The 18,348-nt window shown below is 39.6% G+C and overlaps 2 protein-coding genes across 2 annotated transcripts in view; one reads left to right on the top strand and one right to left on the bottom strand.

The window, feature by feature from the left end:
* The window catches only part of LOC109464257 (arrestin domain-containing protein A-like), a 14,584-nt gene extending 2,595 nt beyond the window's left edge, over positions 1-11,989 (bottom strand). Inside the window, exons 1-10 of the mRNA XM_019761193.1 lie at positions 11,678-11,989; positions 11,148-11,221; positions 8,657-8,767; positions 8,380-8,442; positions 7,998-8,086; positions 5,103-5,233; positions 4,593-4,689; positions 1,318-1,469; positions 641-713; positions 211-312 (exon numbers count right to left, since the gene is read on the bottom strand). Coding sequence (XP_019616752.1) covers positions 211-312; positions 641-713; positions 1,318-1,469; positions 4,593-4,689; positions 5,103-5,233; positions 7,998-8,086; positions 8,380-8,442; positions 8,657-8,767; positions 11,148-11,221; positions 11,678-11,739 — 954 coding nt within the window. The 5' untranslated portion in view covers positions 11,740-11,989. The remainder of the gene's footprint in view (positions 1-210; positions 313-640; positions 714-1,317; positions 1,470-4,592; positions 4,690-5,102; positions 5,234-7,997; positions 8,087-8,379; positions 8,443-8,656; positions 8,768-11,147; positions 11,222-11,677) is intronic.
* A 394-nt stretch (positions 11,990-12,383) lies between these two features.
* Positions 12,384-17,801, top strand: LOC109464284 (cleavage and polyadenylation specificity factor subunit 4-like). Its single transcript, XM_019761240.1, has 7 exons — positions 12,384-12,582; positions 13,371-13,574; positions 14,561-14,656; positions 15,555-15,648; positions 15,860-15,989; positions 16,301-16,405; positions 17,074-17,801. The coding sequence occupies exons 1-7, from the start codon at positions 12,480-12,482 to the stop codon at positions 17,242-17,244; spliced, it is 903 nt and encodes a 300-aa protein (XP_019616799.1). The 5' UTR covers positions 12,384-12,479; the 3' UTR covers positions 17,245-17,801.
* The last annotated feature ends 547 nt before the right edge of the window (positions 17,802-18,348 follow it).

The following is an 18,348-nucleotide window of genomic DNA, read 5'->3' as shown; positions in this document are numbered from 1 at the left end:
ACTTAAACAAAAGATGAAGCAACAACAAAATCAAACATAATACAATATACATGTAAGGACCCAACAGACAAAATACTGATAAAAGCCGACATAATTTTACTTCATTTGTACATGAAGTTTTCTTGAAGGTGTCTTGTTTGTAAGATTGTAACTTAAGGGCCAGGAATTTTTCAAAGGTCATACAAAGTGCTAAAGTTTGAAGAGACATACCTCAGAGTTGCTGGGTGGGTGCAGATATGGTATCTTCAGCAGGCCAGTCGGTAGAGACAGGGACGACTTCAGACCAACATCTACCAGTATTCTGTACACACACTGTTCACACATGGAACATATACATTCATCGTACCAAAATAATCAAGTACAAATGTACACATACCAGTAGGAGAAGTAAGGTTGTGTTCCAAATCATGGGTAGTTGTTTATAAATAAAACAAATACAGCAAAATCTCAAATGTTGTCACTAATCAAACAAGTAATGGTTTATAATCCAAAAAAAACTTGCAGACATCATACTTGAATTTAAGGTAAAATAAAATTTAAAGCTAATATTAAAGTCAGAGAAGGCCACAGTGAAATTGTCAGATTTGATGTAATAACTTGTTACATGTATTTGAAGATACACATGGCCAAAAATCCTCACCTTGATATGCTTGCCCAGCGTGACCACAGGTGGAAGGTTCTTCAGTTCCACAGGAAGGGACAGCTCTATTTTTCTAAGCAATGCAGTGGAAGAAACAACAAGTCAATCTTTAGCCTCAGCACTGCAGTGCAAGCATGTCTAACCCCTGGAAGACGGGGAACAACAGACGATAAACTGGACAGTGAGTGAGTGGGTGTTACATGTTAGCAAACACTAAATCTTTTGCAGTACATCATTTTGGTTGGAATGAAATCTAAGGCCACACAAAGTAAATTTTTTGGATGACGTCCTTTGGAGACCCTAAATCTAATGCGAGAGGGCGAAAGAAAAACAAGTAGGGCCCTAAAAAAACAAGATGCCTAGATTAGAAATATACTAAGAGACGACAAATGTTAGGACACGAATTGATTGAGGTGACACAGTGTAACAAGCAAGAAGTCTTTTATTCATCATCAAAACAGCAATAAATCAGGTGGAACCGTGGACAGTGAAAACAGGATGGCAAATAGACACTTTCTTCTACGGGTCAATCTGACGATTTGCGGCGTGACTCTTTGGTCATAGTTACAGGAAGCGGAATTTCTTGTTTTTTTTTCTAGGAACATGCCAGAATCAATGCGCGCGTGGACGTCATCCATAAAATTTACTTGGTGTGGCCTAACATATTGATGACTTACTTGTTACTTGTTCCTTCCCGTGTCTCGCTCCACACTTTCTCCACCAGTGGCCCTGGCTGCCCTGCAGAACTGGACATCCGGTTTCTCACCTTTGATGCTTCTGCTGCTGTACAGACCCACTGACCCTTCATGAGATGCACTACTCTCTTCATCTGCAAGGGGGAGATACAAAATGCAAATTGAATTGAAGTCAACAAACGTTACACATGCATTGAACAGGGCTCGACATTCATTTTTGGGAAAAGGTGCTCTGGCGCACCCAACCTAAAAAATTAGGTGCACAAAATATTTTTTGGGTGCACCATATAAAACAAAACCTAATTATCAATCTTACTGCACCTCTTCTAAGCTTGAATCTGAAATGGGAACTCACTTCAAAATCTTACACAAGTACTACAACAAAGATTATTATTTTTCTGACCCTTAGGCCACACCAATTTAATTTCTTGGTTAACGGATTCGCCGCTTCATTTTTTTCTGATTTGCAAATAAAAATAAAAATTCAGAATCAACTGCAAGATGCTCATATTTTGCCCTGAACAGTTGAAAACAGTCATTTTCTAGCTACATGTACTTGTTACAGTCATCCCATATTTCAATGCAGTGGTATCATAAAATTCATTGTTCAAATATTGAACCAGCCTGGTGTGTTGACTTCATGTCTCCCATCTTAACCATTTTGGGCCATAATAGGATGCCTAGGCCTGTTTTTATTTATTTTTTTTTCTCGCCCGCCCGCTCCATTATTTTTCTGGAAAAATCCGTTAACCAAGAAATTAAATTGGTGTGGCCTTAGATGCCAATAATATCCTGTATACTATTATACATTCAATATGTACAAAAATACCTACAAAAATATTTGGGTGCACTGGTGCACCCACAGAAAAAAATTGGGCGCACATGCACCCAGTATTTCGAGCCCTGATTGAAGAAGAATCACAGAAAGTCCTTTTTCCAATATAAAAATAAACATGTATTTAAATAAAACAGCAGATGTATAAATTGCAGAAATGTAATGCCTTTCCCTGTAGCAATTACTGGTATAGTATGTAAGACACACGCCATATGGGAATTACCCAGAATTTCTGGAACTTCATTTCAACTGATAAATGGTAGACCGTGGACCTTACTGACCTGCCGGAATACCATAATAGCACTCTGAAGAGCCTGGAGTATATATCTATCACCTGTTGTAACTTTGTCATATAAATATAAGTTGCTAGACAGCACTAGAGAGTACAAACATCTGCTGGCGTAGTGTCCCCATATTTCTGTACAAATATGTAGTGTACTGTACATAATTCATTTTTTTTCTGATCCTTTCATCTTTGCAGTATGTTTGTTATCTGCAGTGTGACAGGAAGATGCTAGGGGGCTTGCCAACTCTTTACCAAGCTGTAAGGCCATGTTGATTTGATTATATGGATGACATCTGCGCGGGCATGAATTTTCGTCCGTTTCCCCCCCCCCCAAAAAAAGTTTCTTATTTTGAGGAGGGAAACACGGGGGAAACTGTCAAAAATCGAGGGAACGCAAACTGAGATCGGCTCACTTCCGGGTGCATAACGCCAAAATTTCTCGACGATTGTATAAAAATGACCACTCATTTGCCGCCTACGGTAGCGTGTACATGGTAGTGCGATCATATCGTGCCAAAGTCAGCGTCAAACGTCAGAAAATCCCCGTAAAAATATAGTTGCAAAACACATTTCCCGCGCACTCATGGCCGGCCGCCGGCATGTGAAGCAGCATGCTCATTATAATATGCAAGTAGCTACGCTCTGATTGGTTCACCTTAGATGACCTGCGCTCTGATTGGCTAGAACGAAGCCCGTTGCATGCTGGGGCGCCCTTCCCCGCGCGAAGTGCGATCTGGAGATAGCCACATTTACGCTGGTTTCTACCTTATTTCTACGACTAATTAGCAAAATCCTAGTGACGAAATGCGTACTCAAAAGAATTTTCGGGAAAAATACATATGCACATGTGGATTTGTGGTGCCTTTGGCGTAATTTTGTTGGTCACGTACAACGTAATGTAACACGGAAGTGCACGGAGTCGGAGTCGCGGCACGGCTTTCTGTCCCACTCTAAACAAAACCCCAAGGACATAACAAAACTCCCCAAAACTGGTCAATAATTAGCCATAAAAATGTTTGTGGGCACGTGTAAATATGCTGCCTTTTTTCGAGTGTTATAGGAATTATTCGCGATATTTTTGCACATCCCTAACGTTACCTCACGCCGGGCCCGCCGCCTATTATGTACGGCGGACCGGGGTATTTATAACAGTTAATTCAGATCATCTAGGATTGCATATTCGGTGGTAAAATAAGTAAACAAACAGAGAAAAACAGCAAAATAAAGTTGACAAACTATAGAAACGCTTGCATGGGCAACACTGACAAAAGAAAATGTCGATCTAATTGATGCGCCGGTTTTAAACGTTACTGTTATATAGTAAAATGCGGGCTAGATCAACGTTCCTTTCGCTGTTCCAGCGGTGTGTATCGGTAATTTCCCGCCCCGCATGAGGTAAATTAGTACTCCTCCCACGATTCCTGTGATGTTACCGCGCCTGCATATGAATGGAGAAGTCTGACGAAAAAGAAACGCGTTACTTTCGGAAAAGTAACGGAAAACTTTCGGAAAAGTAACCAGTTAATAACGGAAAACTAACGGGGAAAAAACGCGTTAGTAACGGCCCTTAGGGTAACTATAACGCGAACGGTACTGTATTATGGCCGGGTCCTTGCGCCGGGAGCGAAATGCTTGCTCCGGCGCATGGGATACGCAAAACCCCCATTAGCGGCCTCGGACCGGACCGGGCAGCGGTTTAGGTGGACCGGGCAGGGCAGCTAAGTCCGAATACCCATACTGTGTCATTTATTCAGCCTTCAAAACCACATAGATTTCATAATGAAGGAAACTTTTTGGGGGGGGCCAAACTTTTTTTTATTCGCACGCTCGCATCAGTTTTGGGGTTCCCAGAGGATGTCATCCATATAAATCAATTCAACATGGCCTAACAAGAAATCAGAGATTTCGGGAAGTATGCAATCCCTGGCTTCCTGAATTCCCCCATGTTGCCTCACTGCCTACCAGGCAGATTCTGAAACCTTTCACCTCCTGTCATTCTGCCTGTCAATCTTCCCCACACCCACATGCTGTGAACATTCTGTGCACCCAAAACAACTTCCATAAATATCAACAGAACCAACTCCTTGGTGGAAATATTTATCAAAACACACTTCTTCGGTTGCAGAATGTACTTACATTGACCCTGATATTTCTGATTTTGACTGATGTACTATTGCTGATGTCTACACTGACAGTGCCTGTGTCCCCCACTGTGTACTCTGTCTTATCCAAACTGTGGGGAGAGAAGGAGAAAAATGCTTCAGGTTAAGATATCAAAGTTAAGATGTCCTTCCACACTTTGGTAATGATCCATCTTGACAACAAGGCTAAATGTAAAAATAACTAAGCAGATAAAACACTGTCCATGCAATTTTCTGGGAGGAGTCTTTCTGTATATCATTTCATTAGTTTTTCTACATTTTTCTAAAAATTTTTATCCCACATATCAGCACATATAGTTTTTTACAGGCCTCCTTGTATTGAAATTTATCATATGATTAGTTAGATACATGTATATGACAATGAATGTATCTTCTTCCTTGTCAATATCTTGATAGTTCCTATCATAAGAGATGACAGACGTAATTAAAATGTCTGGGAACATACCAGAAGTTCCCGTGCACATGTTATCTCACGTTATCTTACCTTGCCACTACAGTGATATCTCCCTGCCGATAACACCCACATTTCAACACCTCGCTCTGGTCCTCATATCTCACCGCATCCTTCAACAGGGAGGGCTCAACCACCTCACGGATAATCAGGGGTTGAGAAACCTGTATACATATATATATATGTATAAGAAAAAAATCTTTAGCAAGTTCTTAAAGAAAAGCATCCTGTTAAATACGAGAATGCAAATCTTACTGCAAGAAAAATTCTCAAGAAAAAATATCTTGCCCCATTGACAAACAAGACAAAATATCTTGCCCCATTGACAAACAAGACAAAATATCTTGCCCCATTGACAAACAAGAAAAAATATCTTGCCCCATTGACAAACAAGAAAAAATATCTTGCCCCATTGACAAACAAGAAAAAATATCTTGCCCCATTGACAAACAAGAAAAAATATCTTGTCCCATTGACAAACAAGAAAAAATATCTTGCCCCATTGACAAACAAGAAAAAAATATCTTGTCCCATTGACAAACAAGAAAAATATATTCGCCCCACTGACAAACAAAAAAATATCTTGCCCCATTGACAAACAAGAAAAAATATCTTGCCCCATTGACAAACAAAAAAAATATCTTCACTACCAAAAATGGTTTCTCTTCTTTATCTTGTTCTTGCAGACAGAAAATTTATCTGTGTCCAAGAAACATTTGAAAACTTATTTGTCAATGGGGCAAGATATTTTTCTTGTTTGTCAATGGGGCAAGATATTTTTTCTTGTTTGTCAATGGGGCAACACAGACAAAATACAGGGAAAAACTTAATTAAGATGAAACATTTAAGGCTTTTACAGGAAAACATATAAGCTAGTGGTTGCCTGTCTGTCATCAGTTCAATTAGAATGACCCACAGGCTTTTAATTATGTCCATTTTGAGGTCATTTGGAGGTACTTCCCAGCAGAAATTAGATCTGTTGGGACATTTCTTTATTAGCTTTTAGGCATTTTGTTGGGCTTTCTATATTCCTCACCCATCCCAAAAAAAACCCCAACAAATTAGAAAGCCCGACAAAACATTGACCTGAAAGAAAATGTCAAAAGCAGGCATACATGTAACCTCTACTTGGAGAGTCATGTGCAGGTCTAATTACCTGTAACTAACATTTGTTTGACTCACAAGTGTTTTTGCTATGGCCAGCAGTAGTACTTTTTCTCACTCTGTACATCAACACAACTTTATCTACCAACTCTAGAACGAGGATTTAGAAATGATGATAACAGCATCCCTTGAATAACTTCCCCCTGCCTTGCATGAACTGGCAGAAAGTCAAGAAAGCTAGCTGCTGTAAAGTTTGTCCCTGACCCCCTGAGTTTGCCATTGACTGTAGGAGGGTCTGCATGGGGGTGGGAGGGTGTGGTGAGGGGTGGGGTGGGGGTAATCCTGGCAATGCTTAATTTACCGGAGGGATGACAACACAGTAACATGGGTTTTATATTGGTTTTAGGAATGGCTTCATTGGAATGTTCTGTTGTATTCATGACAAAACTAGACTAAGTCTAATGGGGACCTTGGACGCCCTGTTATGATTTTTTGGGCAATCTGACTCTCGACAAAGAAATAAAAAAATACCCCTCAAATCAAGAAATAACATGCTGCGTGGAATAAAAGCGACCAATTACGCTTCATGACGAACTTTCCGACAATGCTTAAAGTTGAATTACAGCAGCCGGCTATAGTTCACAGTTAAAATGGCTCGCTTCGCCTTCCAGAAAAAGGCCATGCAGACCCTCCTGTAGGTATGACATCACCCTTCCCTGGCCCTGGGGGGTGCACCGACATGACCTGAGCTTTCCTGGTCGCCCAGTCAGCACAAACTGGCTGGGGGGACTAACAGATGTCCTGCCAAGGGCAGAGTTATCCTACATCAATTTTGTTTGGCAGGCTAGTGGAGTGAAATACATACACTTTGTAGACCTATAGTAACAAATGATTATGCAATCTGTACGATCTTTGTTTTTCTCTCCAACATTATCCCTGAACCCTATTATTAGTATTAAAACAATATCATTTTTAAATTAAAAATAGGAACATTTTTAAAACATTAGAACCATGTCCATGGCAGTGTAACTGGATATAACTATTAGTATAACCCTCTCACAGCCTTATCTGAAGAGGGTTTCTATGTATACATGTATTAAAGATTGACTGGAAGAATCAAGTTTTAACTCTCTCTGTCTTTTGGTGCACTGTTAACAGAATTCCAGTTATAAAATGAAGACATGCAAAGGCCTTGACATTGAGTCTATGGCTACTGTCCAACAATCTTGAATGAATCTGAGCACCATCCTATAAGTTTGGACTATACAAATACATTTAAAAAGTAAGTAGAATTTTTTTTTCATCCCTCATCCAATTATTCAACTAAGGTTTTTTTCCTTTATTAGATTCAGTCTTTTTGCATGTAGTATCTTGTTCATCAAAAAGAAAACAGTCAGCATCTCAAGTTATAAATTTGAAGTATATGATTTCAAAGCACCACAAAAGGAATCAGAAATGTTCTCTGAGTAGATTTGCAACTTGAAAAAAATCTACACTGAAACTCTGCAGTTTCAAACTGCAGAATAGTTCACAAGTTTATACAAAACATACTTTAGGCTTCTTACACATTATATCCAATCTCACACACCTTCTGACTTTCTGGCAAGCAAAAGACAGAGTATTAGTAACTTTCTGGCAACCAAAACACTTCCACCACAGCTCTCTAAACACTGGGCACTGAGTGATACCATCTTTAATTGAGACCAGGAGTGATGTGCAAAGCCAAGGGCATGGGAACTGGCACACACTTCTACACGTCTGGCACCTGACCAAGACGTGTGTTTTTCTGAACAAATCCTCTGAGGACCTTGTCTATGTACTTGCCTTTAGGTTGCTTTCTTTCCCAATCACACAAGCCTTGACTTCGTACTTGATTGTGGCCTCATACAGTGGGCCCTTACAGTGGAAAGTGGCTACGCATAAAACAGACACGGTTCGTAAAAAAATAAAACGGTTAACACAACATATAGAACAGTAAAAATCTACTAAATATGCATAAAAACTATACACAAATGCAAATATAAAATTACTCAATTCAAGGGAACAGAATACAATTCAGTTTAGTAACTTGTAAATCATTTCATTATTAATAGACACGAACTAAAAATTATTAATGTAACAATAAACAGTGAACTTCAACACAGTTCAAGCTCAACGTTATATATTGATATTTTCCCACAACATTTTCCTGCACTTCTGTACTTACCTGGTAAGTCAGCCGGTAGTTCATACTGGAAGGGGAAGACATAGCACCCTAGGGGGATGGGTTCTGGAAAATAGAAAGGTATTCAGACCTAATTAATACTTAAATGTTAAAGTTTTACTTGAAATTAGACAAGGAAACGTAAAAATCTAGGAGGGTGAAATGTTTTTCAACATCACAGCATACAAAAATTTTGCATAGAATAAATGAATGAAAATGGGAATGACAAGGGGATTATAAATCACAAAAAGTAATAAAAAAAGTAACCCTTATATCTGACCTGAGCTTGTATAAATGGGCACTTCCACATCAAAGTGTTCTTTACGACCTCTCATGACGGAGAACTCTCCCGTCCCAGAGTACCGTTGTGACCCCCTCTCTTCATAGTAAACTGGACAAGTGTCAAATTATATTAGTCATGTACAGGATAACATACTAGTATGTCCACTTTAACATACTGCAAGTCATAGTAATATATAGTAATATTAAAATCATTATCATTAAGTAAGTAGAAAAATTGAATGGTTATTTTATAAATATGACTAACTGTTTTTACCACAATGCTATTTTTCCACATACATGGCTAGTCACCCAAAAAAACATCTGTTTGATATATAATAGATTCCACACTGATTCTTGGAAGCTGAGCCCAAAGAATGATTCACACCCCTCTTGTTTGACCCATCCTTGGTAGTAAGAAGAGGGTCCATTATTTGTACCACCCCAGGAAGTCTACCGTAAAGACAGAGACCATGACTCATCACCCTCCCATCAGTACCATCATGGGACAGAGCGATCTGTTATCCTCATCTAACACTGTCTAAGTCCACTCAAGATGAGCATGGGGAAATGAGTGTGACGAAAGAGTATCTTTCTCTTTTAAGTTGCAGTCACATTTATCATATACACACCACTTGTACACATGCACGGTTTTCACTGGCCTTCAAAAACAATCTAGGACAACTTGTTGCATCACAAGACAACTGAAGTTTGTACCACACATTGACAACTGTTTCCAAAAATGCCCTTGTTACTCCGTGAAGGAGGTCAGGGCCTCCGGACGGAGTGTTGTGAAGAGCCGCTTTTTTGTGTTCGCAGTCAAAACACTGGGTTCTCTTTGTGCAATCGGCATGCAATTTTATACGCCGTCTGCGGGCATGCCCGTGTTGATGCACGGATGTGTATTTTTGCCATTGCGGCTTTCGCGGTCAATGTAATATTGCAGATGCACCCCTACAATTATGAGGCAAATTGGAATGGTCCAGAAAAACCCGTTGTTTGGAATGGCGGTGGGGGGGGGGGAACTTCAGGCAGATGGTGAGGGGCCGATAAGTGGTACCACGGCAGTAACACTCGCGGTGCTGGCTGCAACTGTTGCTGGAATTTGCCAGTCGCGCTTAATAATGAGGCACGGTAAGACGGTGGGGCTGTCTTTGTTACTAGTGACACGACCATGATAGTCCGATCTTTATGTGAATGCAATGATTGTGTGTGTGTAATTAAAATGAACTTCGAACTTGAAGCACAGTATCTTTACACGCCCTGAGAGCAGTAATGGATTTAGGTCTTTTTATGTTTTATGGTTGTGACGCGCCCTCATTAACCATTGCCTTATGTCTGCACAGTAGGTCTGGTGTTGACGCTTGGGATTATTTTTGTTGCAAAATATAAAACTTCACGGAGGATTGTCGCCTATGGCTTCTTGTTTTGCTGTTGTAAAGCTATCATGCCACAGATGTGACTGGGACCTCATTCACCTTATACACATGTGACCTCTGCTTCAACTCATGTATTGTATTACTAGAATCCAACTGGTGTTTTGGGACTAGGAACTGAATCCAAGTACAGTACTGTACAATGAAGCTAATGACAGCAATTTGTGCCAGTGTGATACTGTCATTAGATTTGAATGAATACAGAATGTCAGACCAGATAGTGCCATGAGAGATGTCCCATTTAATTTCTGTGTCTGATATTTACATGTATTTTAATAAGGATATTGACCCTGGCTCTGGCTAGTCTGGGTCACTATCTCTGGTACAGGTCACAGTTTTGAGAGAGAATTAAGTGATGTTTAACACAATCATCCATTGACCGTAAGCATGTCCCAATGGACATACACTTACACCATGCAGTTTTAATAGTTATCAACGTGTCTTGACAAGACTGTAGGCTGGAGTCCCACGCCCATAAATATGACACCTATATATAGTTGGGTATTTCAGCATTCTTCCTACATGCACATGACCACAGCAGTCTACATGTAGGTGCTTGTCTGCATACTGTAATTCACTTTATGTAACACACTAGCAAAAGTTCACGGTCTGAGAAAAATGGACATGTTCACGGAACTATGTACGACTGTTGAATGATGACATTTAAATATTTGTGCGGCCTCCTTCTATTTAGAATATCTTATTTATGAGTAAAACGTTTCAAAATGTAATCTCAAATTTGTTTTTAATATGTCTGGAAATTTATATTGAATGATCGTACCTTCCTGTTTCAATCTATTTGATAACAAATGTATTATGTTGCCAATTAGTCTAAGATGAATGAATTGTTAAAGAACCACAATTCAGCCTATGTAAGGCACTAAGGCTGCCAGTGTTTTTATCGTCAATAAACCATAAACCATTTCATCATCAACTACATGTATGTATTCACAAGTCCAGGAATTATCTGTTAACTGTAAATGATATTAAAGTTCACGGTACAGAAGAGAAAACAGTGAACAGTAAGGTGAAAAAATCATGAATAATAGTACTTACAGTCTTCATACCCGTGGAACTTCAGCTTGACCCCAGTCCCTGACGTAACATGGTCAATCTGGAGATACACCGCTCTGGAATAAAACAAGATGTGATCACCAGAATGCTCACATGTTTCCAACAAGTCCAAAGAAAATTTTGGAAATCTAGAGGTAGAACCATGTACTTCTGATACTACAGTCTTTTCCCTGGTTTAATTCCCTGAATTTAGACAATCAACACAAATAGTCGTCTCAATTCCTCTAAACTTTAGAAATAAATTGATTTTTGTTCACATTTATCAAATAGCTCCTCCAAGATAGCTCACAATATTAAACTGTCTCTGTGGACTTACTTTGAAATCATTGCCAAAACATACCCTAATTTACATGTCAAACAATTCAGCAGTATAATAACGTTATAAAATGTCAATCATTCATAATACGTTCAAAGTTCAGACAAGCCCCATACCATACTTTAGTAATTTGTTTGTGTATATAACCTTGACCGAGCTAAACGAATTACATACCAGGCAGTGACACTAAACTCACCCATAGACTGTCTCCCCGCCCACATACACTCCCTTGTTGGTCCTCAGAGCGAGCTCGTTCATTTCCAAAATAACAAGTTGTTAGAGATATCACATGGAAAGGTCTCACGGTCAAGTACATTCCCGATAAAACGTGGGCGATTCTCCGATAGGATTACAAAATGTGGCCGCAAGAAGTCTTTTGGTTCATCCTGAATGATTATGTCTCGAGAGGAACTATCCCAGAGTCGGTTGCTCGCATATGGGCGGGATAAAATCGCTGACTTCCCCCTAGAGGAGAGAACTCGGAAGTGATCACAACTTTCACTTTGGGCATGAGCGCAACCAAACAAAAGAGTCGCACAATTTCTCTTGAATAGAAAAGTTAAAATTCCTTACATAGTAAGGACAGTATTTTGCTAGCTTTTTAAAGAGTTTGTGTCATGAAAAAAAGAGTAGGTGCAGATAATTCGGACAGAATGTTCAAAGATACGTGCTCGTACTGATGCGGTGAATGGCACTTTTCATTACTGAGATAGGGAAAATTTGACAAAAAGGATAAACGTTAAAACTGACAAATTACTCAATCTACAAATCAAAAATTTTTAAAATCAAATGTCTATAGAGATAGAGTTATCGTCAACCACGATAAATGTCGAATTCTTATGACATTGTAGAGAGTTTGAAACACCCCTATTCACCGACAGTTTTGTACTCGTCTACTCACCTTTGACACGGTTAGTCTAAGCTTCGATGCGCCGCCATTTCTGACTTTTTGTCTGGAGAATTTCTAAGATTTCTGGTGCCTCTGAAAGAAATTGAGGATGGAGGAAGTCGTGGCGAGTGTCGGAGGGATCAGGTTTGAGATGGAGATCGCGATTGAGGAGCAGAGAGGCTCACAGCCGCTTCCTTTCCCCGGAATGGACAGTGAGAAATTTTACCTGCATACAAAACTGCACGAGGGATTCTAGCGTGGGGAGGGGGGCATGTTGAAATATTGTAAATTCTGAAGGGAATACTAGTAAACAGTAATTCAGTTACGATTAGTTAAATTGTGCAGTTGTAAGCTACACTACACACTTGACTTGTTGCTCATAAACCTCTAGAGCCTCTAAAAAAACTATAAAATTTATGATTTGTTAAAAAAGTCAGTAGATCTGTGATCTTTTTTTCTTCCCAACTTTTGTCGTCAAGTAATTTAACATTTATGCTTTCAAATATCAGAGTTACTAGTATGAACCAAGAATCCAAGTGCTCAAAAAATAGTATTTTCCAAGAACTATCATAGAATGGAACAGTTGGAGCATCAGCTTTAATTTAAACAACTCCTGTAATAATTTAAATGTGCAAAGACTGAGTCTGAGTGTAACAAGTCGTTCAGTGTGATATAGCTAGCTGCCGCCATGCTGCGTGCCTGCGAAGCTGGTGTGTTACTCCGAAGGACGGTTATACTGGCTATACCGATACAGATACGATAATGTTAAAAAAGGTCAATTTGTGTTTCTTTCTTAGCACCTTTTGTCCTCAAAATGAACATAGACTGATCACGGCTAAATGTGCAAAAATTGAGTGTAACAAGTCGTTTGGTGTGATATAGCTAGCTGCCACCGCGCTGAGTGCCTGCGAAGCTGGTGTGTTACGCCGAATGCCGGTTTTACCGGCTACATTGATACTGATACAGATACGTCTGTACTCTGTACCTTTTTTCCTGCTAGAATCCGGAGCTGCGATCTGTGACTTCTTTGTGCGTGGGAGCTGTGTGAAGGGTGCGAGCTGTCCCTTCAGACACGTGCGCGGGGAGAAGAGCGTGGTCTGTAAACACTGGCTGAGGGGGCTGTGTAAGAAGGGAGACCAGTGCGAGTTTCTACACGAGTACGACATGACCAAGATGCCTGAGTGTTACTTCTATTCAAAATTTGGTAAGTAGATGTTACATCTTTTTTCAAGATTTTATTGCTGTGAAAATTTTTGTCCCATTTACAATGTAAGTATGCTTAACAATAGAAATCTATGCTAGAATCCTTCAGCTTGATATAAGTAAATGCGTCCTTTATATTGATGTAAAATAAGCCATGACCAAGATGCCTTAGTGTTAATTCTTGGTAAGCAGATGTTACTTTCAAATCTTGAGTGTTTTTTCAAGGTTTTATTGCAGTCAAAATGATTCTCATTTACACATTATGTAGGTACGTTAACATTAGTCTTATGAGAATAGAAATCAATACTAGATTCCTTGGTATGAATAAATACATCCTTTATATTCATATTTATATAAAATAACCCATCTTGGAGTTGAACCCACTTTGTACATTTTTTTCATAAAACCCATCCATTAAGAACTTTGGACATATTAGCCTTACCCCTGCTCCCTAAATTGATAGCCAAATGGCTACTTCGGTGTGCTAGAGATTAAGTAACTTTGGAATAAAATTAACTCATGTTGTTGTTTTTTCTCTCAGATTAGTGATGCATACCGGTTCACTGGACTTGGATCCGGACTTGTAAGAATGCAAAAAAACCTAAAAGTCAAGGACCGAGTCCGGACTTATTACCATAAAAGACCATTTCACATACCCCTTTTATTTCCAAACCACCTAAAACCTTCCGTAGATTGCAAAATCTTTGCTGCAAAATCAAGAAAACATTGCCATCGGGCATCGTCAAGTACCAGCCTCCATGTTATGTGGCCAAAGTTTCACCCAGACAACATTGCACGATTGCCAACATGCAATTTTGTATATGCCATGGGTTTAGGTCCGGACTTACGAGTCCGGAACTGAACCTAAACCTCTGGACTTGAATCCGGACCTGAACCTAAATGTGGGTTTAGGTATGCATCACTATCTCAGATGTTATATCTTTCATTCACTAATTAGAAATGCTATGTGTTTCTGGTTTCTCCCAGGAGCTTGTAGTAATAAGGAATGTCCATTCCTGCACATTGATCCTGAGTCCAAGATAAAAGACTGTGCCTGGTATGACAGGGGCTTCTGCAAACATGGTAAGATCATAAGTTTCATCTTTCAGTCATTTACAGTGTTCGAAATACCTGTCTGCAGTCTGCAATCTGCAGATAGATTTCAAAGATTGCAGAAGAAAAATTTATACAATCTGCAATTTTGCAGCAGGAAAAATTGGCACTTGGTGCTCTTGGCCCCAAGGACAGACAACACTTAAGCTCCTGTTCTGAAACAACAGGAGCTTCTTCACCAATTTACATCAACCTTGTCTTGACTTGTCTATCTTTTGTTTCCTTTTGGACTTCCAAAAATTTGTCTTGACTAATTTGCATATCAATCAATAGTTCATGCTTATAAACTTGCAAGATTGTAGTATAGAGGCTTGTGTATTTGCAGAAAGTATTTCCAAATTGCAGAACAAAATTTTGACTCTTCTGCAATATTGCAAAACACTGAAAAAAAGTATTTCGACCACTGAGTCAATGACATGTCAGCAAACAGAAGTGTTGGAAATCTTGTCTCTCCATCTTGTCATTTTCTGAGCATTTCGGCCTCTGTATCTAAATGCAGTTGAAGTATGGTTCAATTCAACAGTCAGTCAGTTGTGGGGTCGTGTGGCATACTGATAGGTCCTGGGTTCGAGTCCTGGCATGCTAAAGATCTTGTGCCCTTTGGAAAGGCACTTTACACAACTTTTCTCACTTCGCTCAGGTGAAATGAGTATTGTATTGTCTCCTGTGTTGGTGATGGCATTGATTGATGTAGCTTAAAAAAACTTGATTGTGCTGTCACCACGTCTTGTGTTTACATGTTGGGATATAAAACAACAGTCAGTGTAGATGATTTTTTTCACTCACCTTTGCTTTGATATTGTAGCATTCACAAGATAAGTTCTTACAATGCATGTATGTTGAAGTCTTGTGTGTCTTCCCTACCCAGGGCCACACTGTAAGAACAGACACGTCAGAAGAACCATGTGTATGAACTACATGGTAGGCTTCTGTCCAGAAGGGCCCAAATGCAAGTACAAGCAGTAAGTATGCAAGTTGGTAACTTTCAAGATGTTATGGTTGTTGTGTGTACTAGCTTATCAGGCACTAATTTTTCGATAATAATAACTTACATCACAGACTGTCTGAATTACAAATTGACTTTAATCAAAGCACTAAGTCACAAAATTTTCAGTTGAACATGAAATCATGAGTTGTTGCACTAATCACTGTATATTTCTTCCTTCTCTGTAGTCCCAAGTTTGATCTTCCAATTTCTGACACTGCGACAAAGAAGACGTCTATAGTTTGCCATCACTGTGGGGAGAGCGGCCACAAAGCCATCAGTTGTCCCAGTAACCCCAATGCACAGCCCGAAGCACAGGTAAGGAAACATCTCCCTGCTTGGGGTCTTTTGGGGGTTTAACAATTAATGTAATGTAGTTTTTGCTGTAGTTTCTACCTGTATAGCCAATATAACAGTCCTTCAGCATAAAACTCTTTGTAGGTGTGTGGCATTGCGGCAGCTGATTATATTACACTGAACGACTTATCATACTAAATGTTTGCACATCTAAATGCAATTGTTGTTTAACTTTGCTGATACCCCTACTGTATTTGGTTGCAACGAGTTCCACTCCACAGTTCTATGCTGTAAATCTTCGATGATTATTCAAAATGCATTTTTTCTTACAGAACTTTACATCACCTTCTCACGGGCCTGGCTACACGTTCCGACCGCGAGAGGAGCGCGGGCCCGCCGGACAGTACAGACCGCTGGAGTCTGTCACGTGTTTCAAGGTGTGTAACTGTTTAACTTTCTTACTGCTGAATTAGCCTTACTTGGTATATAGTAGAGGGGATTCATTCCTCAAGCTAACTGACATCTCGCACACGCAGTTGTCCCTCAGTAAGACATCTCGAGCCGCATAGTTCCTGTTTAGAACTTTTATTCAGCCTGTCAAACTAGATAGCTTTACTTCGGCAATAGACATTTTATATACATGTATGTCTGTTGGGCAGAGCAGGAAGATGTTTGATTTCGCTTTGTTTAAAAGAAAAGATATACCGGTAGCCGGCAGTGGTACCGCTATAAAACATTTTCACATTTTTGTACTGCAGCCACATTTACCCCTCATAAATAAGATTCCTATTTCTGTTCGATCATGGCTACTATCCAAAAGGAAACATCATTTGTATCTGTTTTAATATTGTTCATCTGTGTCCTTTCGGATTGGGAAGTAAAGCTGGCAGCCCAGTGTATGGGGACACTTATGGCATCAAAATTTGCATGTTAAAAAAGCCAGTAAACTTACCAAGAAGAACAGGGTTGACCCGGTGTGTGTTTGGTAGTAGTATACAGTAACTGTAGGTCACATTGCATGACTAGGTAACAAAAACACCTTATACATGTACTTCCATCACTTTGATATCCTCAATTTTATCTTATTATTGTTCATCCTTCCTAGTGTGGAGAGAAGGGCCACTATGCCAACAAGTGTCCCAAGGGTCACCTGGCATTCCTTAGTACATCGCTACACCCCGGTCAGCAGCACGGCTCACCCGGTCATCCTCCACCAAGACCACTCGGACCTCCCCCTACAAGACCACTCGGGCCCCCTCCACAAGTCCCCTCCTGATACGCAGTTGGAAAACAGAACTAAGAAGATGTGTACAAAAAATTGTATATATAGCAAAGAATGTCATACAGTCCATTTACAGTACCTTTGTGTCTTTTCTACACTGCCCAGAAGTTGACTATGTGGTGCTGGAGTCATACAGACAGTACAGAGTAGTAATTTTCTGTCAAAGCAGCAGTATATTGCTGACAATAACTTTAACTGTTCAACATGGTGCATGCTTCTCCAGTGTGTAGTTGTTTACCCAAATATGCAATCCAAATTGTATATATTCGTCCAACTCTGCTGCAGTATCTTTCTATCCTGCTAGATGGTGTGCATATGAAATGCAGTATGCACTGGAACAGTCGGTTATCAAAAAGTGAAATTTAAGATATCTGCGTCTTTATCCTGAGAATGTGTGTGAGGCAGCTGTGGCCATAAATACGACACATTTCTATGTGTACAAGGACATTTATGTATTAAAAACTGTCTACTCTTGGATACATGGAAGGTAGTTAGGAACATACAAATAAAGTATGACAAAATACAGACGAAATTGTTGTGCCTCTGTTGTCATCATTTGGTCGAACAAATGTCATACCACAAAGAAATACCTAACCAGGGCTGAGCAACCAGGAACAAGTGTGATGAAGTAGTACTGAACACTAGTAACGTTACATGTAATGTTAAATGTATGTAATGTACGAAATACATCTACATGTAATGTTACCAAGAGAAACTAAGGCCATGTTGATTTGATTATATGGATGACATCCTCCGGGAGCCCCAAAACTGATGCGCGCGTGCGAATAAAAAAAAAAGTTTTGCAAAAAAAAAAGTTCTTTTCATTATGAAATCTACGTGGTCATGAGGGTTGAGCAAATGGCACAGAATATGGTTTGGCGAATAATCTAGTCTTCAAGTTCATTTCTTTACATTTTCGTCTTTTTTCGTTTGATTTTAGCTTTCTACGACATTGGTATAGTTTTTGTTATTTTTTAACTTAGGCCACACCAATTTAATTTGTTGGTTCTCGGATTTTTTCATGAAAAATGTGAAGCGACAGGGCGAAAAAAAAAAAAAAACGCCCAAATGGTAAAGCTAAGGCTGGAAAAGGGATTG

The sequence above is a fragment of the Branchiostoma belcheri genome, unplaced genomic scaffold (genome assembly GCF_001625305.1).
Source record: "Branchiostoma belcheri isolate BF01 breed outbred unplaced genomic scaffold, Haploidv18h27 scaffold135, whole genome shotgun sequence".
NCBI lineage: Eukaryota > Metazoa > Chordata > Leptocardii > Amphioxiformes > Branchiostomatidae > Branchiostoma > Branchiostoma belcheri.
The sequence above is the reverse complement of the archived record's forward strand: the minus strand, read 5'-3'. Positions and strand labels throughout refer to the sequence as shown.

Excerpts from the sequence above, each read along its gene's own strand:
- LOC109464284 (XM_019761240.1), top strand. The coding sequence starts at position 12,480 with ATGGAGGAAGTCGTGGCGAGTGTCGGAGGGATCAGGTTTGAGATGGAG. Across the intron at positions 14,657-15,554 it reads CAGGGGCTTCTGCAAACATG|GGCCACACTGTAAGAACAGA; the intron begins GTAAGATCATAA and ends TTCCCTACCCAG. Across the intron at positions 16,406-17,073 it reads AGTCTGTCACGTGTTTCAAG|TGTGGAGAGAAGGGCCACTA; the intron begins GTGTGTAACTGT and ends CATCCTTCCTAG.